General features: G+C 47.6%; 3 protein-coding genes and 1 non-coding gene across 4 annotated transcripts; all 4 read right to left on the bottom strand.

Moving 5' to 3' along the window:
• Positions 1–506: 506 nt before the first annotated feature.
• BDV27DRAFT_t247 lies at positions 507–580 on the bottom strand. The gene has a single exon. It is a non-coding gene; the product is annotated as a tRNA-Val (tRNA).
• Positions 581–676: 96 nt separating this feature from the next.
• BDV27DRAFT_151479 (pyridoxal phosphate-dependent transferase) lies at positions 677–3,459 on the bottom strand (the record flags this gene model as incomplete). The annotated part of the gene is made up of 7 exons (XM_032071368.1): positions 677–732; positions 790–1,297; positions 1,485–1,805; positions 1,860–1,989; positions 2,043–2,069; positions 2,765–3,372; positions 3,442–3,459. The coding sequence occupies 7 exons, from the start codon at positions 3,457–3,459 to the stop codon at positions 677–679; spliced, it is 1,668 nt and encodes a 555-aa protein (XP_031920329.1).
• A 354-nt stretch (positions 3,460–3,813) lies between these two features.
• On the bottom strand, positions 3,814–7,102 carry BDV27DRAFT_139705 (uncharacterized protein). The gene is made up of 2 exons (XM_032069500.1): positions 6,082–7,102; positions 3,814–6,028 (listed from the first exon to the last, which is right to left on the bottom strand). Exons 1-2 carry the CDS (start codon positions 6,937–6,939, stop codon positions 4,055–4,057), a joined length of 2,832 nt encoding a protein of 943 aa, XP_031920328.1. The 5' UTR covers positions 6,940–7,102; the 3' UTR covers positions 3,814–4,054.
• Positions 7,081–7,664, bottom strand: BDV27DRAFT_139704 (uncharacterized protein). Its single transcript, XM_032069499.1, has one exon. It carries the CDS (start codon positions 7,621–7,623, stop codon positions 7,405–7,407), a length of 219 nt encoding a protein of 72 aa, XP_031920327.1. The 5' UTR covers positions 7,624–7,664; the 3' UTR covers positions 7,081–7,404.
• Between the last annotated feature and the right edge of the window lie 1,276 nt (positions 7,665–8,940).

Here is an 8,940-nt window from a genome sequence, read left to right as displayed (position 1 = left end):
ACTATCTGTTTAGAATGAGGCTTTGCAGGTTTATTATCATAGACTGTCTATCTACCTATCTACTTATGCTAACGAATATGTACAATAAAGTATGTCGAATGTGCATAAAAAGTCTAAAAAACATATAAAAAGAAAGAAAGAAAGAAAGAAGCCAATGACAGCTGCTTGAATTAGGCCTGGGATTTCGTGTTAGAATTTTATGCGTGAGTATGTCAGGGTGAGTGGCCCAAAGATAATCGTCGTGTTAGCTTCAATATATATAACTATATCTATATATGGTTATCAATTAGTGTCCTTCTAACAGAATCTATCGATAAATGTAAAGGAGGTTGTATATCATGCCGGCCGGTATAGCGGACCTAGAAGCCCTATATTCAAACTGCCGATTGACCTTCTTTTGTCTAACTAATAGGCTGCAATTCACGATGATAGCTATAAAAACGAATGCGATGGCATACAAAGAGATAAGGATAAGATAAAAGACAAAAGAAAACCGCAAAAAGTAATGACCAGACTGGGGCTCGATCCCAGGACCTTATCGGTGTTAACGATACGTGATAACCAACTACACCATCCGGCCAATTGATGATGTATGCAGGTTAAATCTAGCTATATTAGCCAAAGAAATACTACCAATTGCCGCTGCTACTTTCTCTAGTATACCGTATATGGTACTCTACAAGGTCGCAATAACCTCCTCCAAAACCTTGACCAAACCAGTCATCTCTTCCTCTGTAGTGTCCTATTAGCCTTCAATTTATAATACCCTACGCAAAAAGAAGCACTCACCTGTGTTATAGTGTAACATACTGATCCGCACAACCCCATCCTCAACGTCCTCCAAACCAATGATGTCTTTGATCAATCTATGACTGTACATATGGCCACTTCGAAATCCATATGCAGATCGCTTTTCAACCTCCTCTACTAGCCTTTGGCTTTTTGTACCCCGTACTGTGAAACTAATAACGGGGACCCGGAGGTTTCTATCCGCAGAGCGCTCCCCGTAGACAGTGACCCGATCATTCCCATTGAGGAAGTCTAAGATGATTTGCTGCAACCTCTCCTCCTGAGCCGCGACCTTTTCCCACGATGCAGACACATCAGGCTCGAAGTACTCGACTACTCGTGGAATGCTCTGAACATGCTCATAATTGGCGGATGCCAGGTTAAGCTTCAAGTCGAGGGTCTCGGTGCCTTTGAAGAAATGTCCCAGGGTATCGATCTGATCGTGGATGCGTGGCGAGGCATACAACTGTGCGATGTGAGGTCCGTAGACCTTGTACCATGAGAAGGCCTGTTGGGAATAATCAGCCCCCTGTGACCTTGCCTAGATAAGCAATATATACTCACGTAGAAGTCGACATCAAGATCCTTGACATCGACTTGGCGATGAGGCGCAAGTGCAACGCCATCCACGCAGAGCAGGGCCTTCAGGACACAAGTAAGCATTACATCAGTTCAAGGTTAGCAGGTGTTCTTACCCGAGGATATTGATGCACGATCTTCGCAATTTCCTTGACGTCCACAATAGATCCGAGGATATTCGATGCATGCGGGCAAGCTACTAATCTCGTCTTCTCCGAGATTAACTGCTTCAAGTCGTTCGGATCACAGACGGGATTCTGAGGGTTGGAAGCGGACCACCATTTCACCTCTAAACCTAGTCGATCTGCGATTCTGACCCAGGCGGCGGAATTGGCCTCGTGGTTCAATTTGGAAAGAATAAGCTCATCACCTGGCTGGAACTTCAATGCCGTGGAGAGATTGTGTAGTAGTTGCGTAGTTGACACACCAAGACAGATCTATCGAGACTGTTAGCGGAGTTCTACTTTCACTTTCAAGTAGGATCCATTTACCTCTTCGGGCTTTGCATTGATGAACTTCGCCGCTGCTTCGTATCCATTCGCAAACCCAGCGGTGGATAGCTTGGAAGTCTTGTATGTTGCCCCCAGTTGGACATTGGTGTTTGTGAGGTAAGATGTAATACTAGATGGAGGCCATGTCAGCCACAGTCCGATCTTATATCAGGGTAGACTTACGACTCAATCACCGTGTCCAGTACTTGACTACCCCCTTCTCAGCTGATTAGCAAAGCTCTGGATACTGGAGAAGCCACAAATGTTTCAATTTAAACTTGACACACCTGCATTGTCCAAGAAGACCTGCTCCTGCTTCAAGGCAGGAAAGCGAGATCGGACCTGTGCGATATCGAGAGTCATTCTGGAAAGCTATGAAAAATATGTTACGATGAACTCAGTAGAGCCTGATATATCGGAACCTCAAGAAGTACTATAGATCTGCTTTAAAGCCCTCTTCAAGTAGGTTGGGCGCACCAACATAGTAGGTTGCGTTTGCTATGATGATAAGGCGTGAGAGGGGTAAAAGCAGCTTAACTCCACACAGCGCGCCCTAAGGCACCACATCCCCCACATTCCCACGACTTCTAGACCAAGGCAAGCCACATGGTCGCATAGAGAAATCTAAATCTATATTCATGGTTTCCACATGTTGGTCGTGTTAACCACATGCGAACTGCTCTGCTATCCAAAACTACACGCCCGCTCAACAAAACGGTAAACAAACAACATGCGAACAGACGAAGCTCTCTGCTTCCAACCGGGTATATTCCATGCAAACCAAGATAGGTCCAAATAAGAGCACATTAAAATAGCACAGTAGAAAAGAAGTCCAAAGAAGTGAAAGCGAATCGAACAAAAGAAAAAAAAAAAAAAAAAACCTTGATAATATCATCATTCATTACCTCGAGCGTAAACCTGCACTCGTGTTCCCCGTAGGGTGCGCCGCATCATGTACCACACAGAGCAGATACTTCTTATCCGGAACAACGACAATCTCATGCTTTTTAGTCCTCAGCCGCAGGAGCTTGACCTCATCGTCGTCCTCTCTCTCCGATGCCTCTCCGTCTCCATCGTCCCGCGATGTTCCATTGCCCAACCCTTCTTGCAAGCCGTTCGAATCGGTTTTGGAACCGTGGGCGTTTTCATTCAGGGGTCGCGAGAGCGACAAACTTAGATCCGAAGCGCTGGAAACAAAAGCAAAAATGCGAGCTGCTAGCGCTTCCCCCTGGGACGGTTGATAGGAGGTTTGACGGTTAGGAGTAGTTGCGCTAGACGGTGTTGGAGGGGTGGGTGATTCTGCGGGCGTCATAGTAGCTTCCGACTCTTCCTCGACGGTTGAATCAGCCTGAGAGACATTTGGACTGCTGTTGCCTGCTGGTTTCGTCGCTAGCAGTCCCGTGCTCTGAATTATGGACCCATCTTTGCGGGAAAGGATGAAGGTGGACTGGACTCCGGGGCGCGATGTTAGATGCGAAAGGAGAGAGGTGACATGTTGCGGAATCTGCGAAGACTGATTTCTTTAGTAAATCCCCGGCTGTGGTTCCTATTGTAAAGCAGAGAAAAAAAAAGGAGCGCCTACTGCTGTTGTATGCGCCATGTTGGAGAGGTACAGGATAGTTCGAAGTGAATTCTCAAGAGGCGTAGGATATATGACCGCTTTGAATATTCAATTTTTCCTCATAACAGGACCTTGTGACCTATATATCCTTTGCTCCACGGCCGTTTTCTAGCTCGCTCACGCTGAGGTCTGTGGATTGTGAAAGATCGAAGCTGTTTGGTATTTTGTTGACGGTCTTCCATTGAACTCCAACCGAGTCGCGGCCTGGATGACTAAGCGATAACATGCCCTTATTCAGGCATCAGGAAGTATACCTCGCTCTCCCTTGTTATAGTATAAGTACATAAACTTCTATATGATCTAATAAAAGCCTTAACAATCTTGAATGGTATCTCATTCAACAGCAAATAGTTACACAGAACATACAAAACAAAATGGTATCACCGAAGACAGAATAGGAGATGCGAGAGTCATGCAAATCGAAAGAAGACCAGTGTTAAAGAACGACTACAGAGCCCTAACGGGATTAGGCTCATACAGGGAAAGACAAAGGGTTGGGGAGGGGGGGGATATAAGAAAAGAGAGTGACAACCCAGGAACACCACAATGAAAGGAAATATCATAGGAAAGTATATCAAGCCCTCATTTCGAGCTGTTGTGTTCTTCGGGAACTCGGTTGATCCGACTCCCAGCCAAAATCGAAGTCCTCAATCATATTTTCCAACTCCCGGATGTCAGCACTTGCTTCCGAGCTGTAGCTACTGCGTCGGCTGGAGCCTGGGCTGGCAATCCAGGTCTCTGGACGGTATGGGGCTTGGCGTCTGTGCGTACGCCGCTCATTCCTCATGACATGGGAATCCGGGCTGGATGGAGAGTCCGTCATAGATGAGAAAGATCTACTAGTAGGGGGAGTAGAGAGGGAGGTGGATGATCCACCGAGAAGACCTTCTACGTTCTGTTTACCGCCCACACCGAGAGCCCCAAGAAGAGCAGCTTGAAGTGTTCTGTTTTGGTGCTCGAGATGTACAATGCGCTTTTCGAGCTCTCGAACGTAAGAAGGCCGATGATGACCGCCTCGCGTTTCGTGATAGTAATAACTACCCTGCAAACGTGGTGATTGCGAGGAAGATTTCTCCAGGCCCTGGCTTCTGCGGTTCCGGGGGGTTCTGGGCCTGGAGTAGTCGTATGACGATGACTTTTTCATGTGACGCGTTTTGCGTGTGGCAGACTCGTCAACATTAATGGGTGCCAACCTAGGTCGCCGTCGCCTACTAGGAAGAGGGTGTGCCTGTTGCTTGCGCATGCCAATATCCATACCTTCATCTTCCGAAGACGGGAGAGGGGTCTCAGAGCGCTCGTGAAGATCCAGATCATTAACTACCCTTCCACTGAGAACGCTTGTGCTTCGTGTACCACCGCCTGGATTGACCCGGGAATTTCTTTTTGAAGCAGGCAGTGATGACGGTTCATGGATGTTCAATGATGTAGCGTTAAGATAAGCGAGTTGGCTACCATCCTGCGTGCTAACAGCATGAGCTTCAGTGGATTGCCCAGGAAATCTCGAGCTATAAGAGGAAAGAGTAGATAATTGGGTATCTGTAGATTCCCTTTCATATTGACTCCCAACTCCCTCGTCGGGGCAGCGTGAAGCAGCTGTCGCCTCATCATATTTTTCGGATGAGGCCGTATGAGAGAGCCTTGAAAGAGACTGCCGACCTTCTTCCAGAGAACGATTGTCTGAGTCTTGTAAGTGGCTTCGGCTCGCTGACATATCTTTCTTTTTCAGCGCACGAACCCTATCAGCTCGGCTTTGACTGGCTCTCACAGACGTGACAGACTTGGAATTCGATGCGCCTGCCCTAGCAGATTTGTTTCCTCTGTCCGTTGCTGTCACAGGTTTGCTAGCGCTTGGTGTAGCTTGACCAGTCACTGACGCATGATTATCTCTCCTCGCAGCACTGCCCATGGATCCTTCTGCTGTAGAACGTGATGATAACTGAAGGATCTGCTGTTGTTGGTTGACACGAAGACCTCTTTTCGTGGCAGTAGTGTCTTGTCCGTAAATAGGACGAATTCCTGGAACTGCTTCCGGTAACGCAGGCAGAGGTCTCATAGGTGCTGGTAGAGGGAATGCATCAATTGCGCCCATGGGCAAGGATGCCGGACGGCGGCCGTTTCTAGTCAGCGGCATTTTTTCATGTCCTTGGCTTGCCACACTGTTTCTGCTTGGATCTGTCGGTTGCGTTGAAGGCATTTGACCCACACATCCCAGGTTTCCAGGGTCGGCGTCACGATTTTGGGTGCTAGATGAAGGCTTAGTGTTCTTGTCGTTCGGTTGAGCACTAACAGCCGAAGAGTCTTGCTGCGCTGACGTGGTTGGTAAGGATCTAACGGAAGGGGGTGGGCAACCGTTCGATATGCGCCAGGCTCCTTTATTAGGCATCCGTGGAGGCACAGGGTCAGGGAAAAGCTTCAGTGTTTGTGCTCCCGGGTTCGAATGGCTCTGCATGGTGTTTGGTGGACTAGATGACGATGATTTGCTGTCCGCTGCTTCAGGGCCGTCTTTGGACCCTACTGGCTTGGCTTCTGCCGGTTGCTCGTGACCCGACTGTTGGAAGTCAGTATCGCGTATAGTATATATGCTAAATGATACCAGCCTACCTGTTGCTTGTTGTCTAAAGTGCTAGTCGACATCCTGGTGTGATGACTGCTCGTTCGATCTGGTATTTCCGGAACCTTCGGCAAGGCTTCTATCTCATCCAGTGGCTCACTAGTCGTAGAATTTGAAGTATGGCAAGTTGAGGGATGCGAAGAGTTTCCTTGCGAATCATGATTGCTCGATTGGGCGGAAGCCTGATAAGGCGGAGGGGTCACGTCCTCAAATTGAGGAGGTCGAGGCAACGCAGCGCCGACCAGGGACGTGATATCTCGCAGATCCAGTGAAGACAAACGGCCTCCTTTCATTTCACGGGTATCATACTTTTCAAGCGAACCTTCCAGCCATGGCTGTCCAATGCTTTCCACGTCTCTTCTGGAACTCGATTGGAAACTCAGATTGGAAGCAGATCTGGTCGAGGATACCGTGGAGTCAATACTACGCTTAGGAGCAGATTTCTTGGGCTTGGGGGGAGTTAGAGTCACAGGCAGAAATCCCTCCTGTTGAAGCGCTAGTAGCTGGCGAGACGTTTCTTCGGCTTTGGTCTGAGGGTCTGTTCCCCTTTTAGGACGCTGAGCTAGCTGCCGCAGGCGTCGTTGGCCCGCTTTGAGAATATCGCGAGCGCTACCGGATTGCGAAGATGTGGTCGACAAGGCATCCTGTGCTTGGAAGAACTGTACAAGGTCGGGGACATGTTCACTTCGGTTCTGCATATTTGACAATCCTGGAGGTTGAATATCTCCTCCTGGTATAATAGACATGCTGGAGCGACCTCGTTTAGACAATTGAGGACTGAGGCGGCAGGTTGGGATTATTGGACTCGGTGCGACTGAGCTCTCTTGTAGGTCGACCTGGTGTAACATAAGGAGATCGACTGGACCTCAGCCATATATGACTTCAAAACCGAACCGGAGACATGAAATGCCAACGCGAGTCGACAAGGAAAGACGCTTCGTGGTATGTTGCATGTACAGAAGTAGCGTGATTCTAGAGGCACTATTACCTTTTTTTTTTTTTTTTTTTTTTCACCTTGATTGAGAGAGGTCAGTACCTCTAGAAAGGTTATGAAAGGAATGACGTAGGTAGATAGAAGAAATCGCACTGGGGGTATCAAACAAAGAGCAGGAAGGCAGAAGAGAAAGAATGAGGTGGGATGGTCAAAGTCTAATCCGTATGTGCGTATGTGCGTATGAAGGTATGTACAGGAAATGAATGGAGAATTGAGACATATGGGAAAAAGAAATTGAGATATCAATCTACGTCCAGGGAAGATGCAACGCAGGGAGAGGTCCTTTCTTAAAAGAGAGCTCTATGGACATCTGGACCTGTCACCACCCTACATAGCCGGGAGCATCCTGTCTAGTTCTTGAATGCGACGACCTGGACATGGTCGAATGAAGAGCCGACCTCGTTCTCGATAGATTGAGAGATAGAGTTGAATCTAAGTAGTGCCATTCCACCATGCCAGGATTCCACAAAGCCTCAAGGGCCGAGGGAGGCGAGACAGCCCCAGTTGGGCATCCGGCAAGCAAGGCTAGTGGAGTCATTTCTAACCGAAATGGAAAAGCGAAACCGCAGGGGAGGCAGAAAAATAAAAAATAAAAATAAAAATAAAAAAAAAGGGTAATTAAAAGGAAATAAAAAAACGTTGATGGACGATCGGTCCGTGCTAGTAGTTCGATCGGCCCCTCAGGTGGCGCAAATGACAGACCGATGCCCCATAGAGCTGGAAGAGTAGTGAAAAGCTATTTTGCTCGCAGGATGATCCTATCACAGTGACAATCATTGGGGATTTTCGTCACCCCAATTGATGGGTCAGCACTATCGATCCGACATAGTTTGTTCTCTCTTTCGAACTGCTTATAGTCGGCACGTCAACAAAGAATGTCCGTTTGCGACTATATCGTGAGAAACCACGGTACGAGCTCAGCATTAGCGCCATTCTCGTGTGTGACATCTTTGCATGCCTCCTTTTCTGAAAAGAAACTGAGAAGAGGGGAAAAGAGTGTGCAAGAGCCGTTACAAGCAAGGGATGCCCTGACTCTCAACTCCTGGAGGGGTTGATTGAGGTCATAACTTAACTGAAACGAGCCCCCTTTGAGAACGCAGGATACGCCTTGATAACAATGTGGACGACGTCAATCATCTTTCGGGGATGATCAGATTAGGAAAAAAACCACGAAATATCCAAAAATCGAAATTGGGCACGTAAGGATCGAAGCAAGAGAGGGAGTGAGACGGGGAATTGAAAGCCACCAAGCCAGTAGTGGCTATTGGGGAGAGACGCAGATCAGAAATAGACTATACCAATGTGACAGATGCACAGCGATCCCAACCAAGTGGATTTGTTTGTGCGATGGACGGGGACTTTTAACTTGACAGGTCACAAACCTATTTATATTGACTATTAGGATTTGGGAGAGCTTACGAAAATAGTCGCGGCCGGGCCCTTGCCGACTTCCCTAAACGAACCGGTTCAAAGATACGTCCTTAGTACTAGTCCCAGAACTTAAGACGTCTGTCGCTATGTACGGAGTACTATATCGATCGATATTGATCTCTGTGCTTTGAAGGAATCAAAAGTACCGGCTCGAAATAGAGAGCTTTCTCATTTGGTTTTCCCACTATAATCCTAGCCCTAAGTAGTATGTACAGTACTGTGATATACATATGTCGTACAGCCCACCAGAGCCTTGAAGAGCTACTTAGTCGTGCCCTGGTAGCAAACTTGCCTATGAATACTTCCATGTAAATCTGCATGGTCGCTCTTCAGCCGACCTGCAAGAGTTGCACTGCGTCACCTCGTGTCCATTTTATCGTGTTGCACAATCACCGACAGGGGAGAGAATTTGAAAAGGAAAAAA

The sequence above is a fragment of the Aspergillus caelatus genome (assembly GCF_009193585.1).
Source record: "Aspergillus caelatus strain CBS 763.97 unplaced genomic scaffold BDV27scaffold_513, whole genome shotgun sequence".
NCBI lineage: Eukaryota > Fungi > Ascomycota > Eurotiomycetes > Eurotiales > Aspergillaceae > Aspergillus > Aspergillus caelatus.
Note: the sequence above shows the minus strand (reverse complement) of the source record. Positions and strands in the feature narration are given on the sequence as shown.

Excerpts from the sequence above, each read along its gene's own strand:
- BDV27DRAFT_139705 (XM_032069500.1), bottom strand. The coding sequence starts at position 6,939 with ATGTTACACCAGGTCGACCTACAAGAGAGCTCAGTCGCACCGAGTCCA. Across the intron at positions 6,029-6,081 it reads CTTTAGACAACAAGCAACAG|TCGGGTCACGAGCAACCGGC; the intron begins GTAGGCTGGTAT and ends GACTTCCAACAG.
- BDV27DRAFT_139704 (XM_032069499.1), bottom strand. The coding sequence starts at position 7,623 with ATGACTCCACTAGCCTTGCTTGCCGGATGCCCAACTGGGGCTGTCTCG.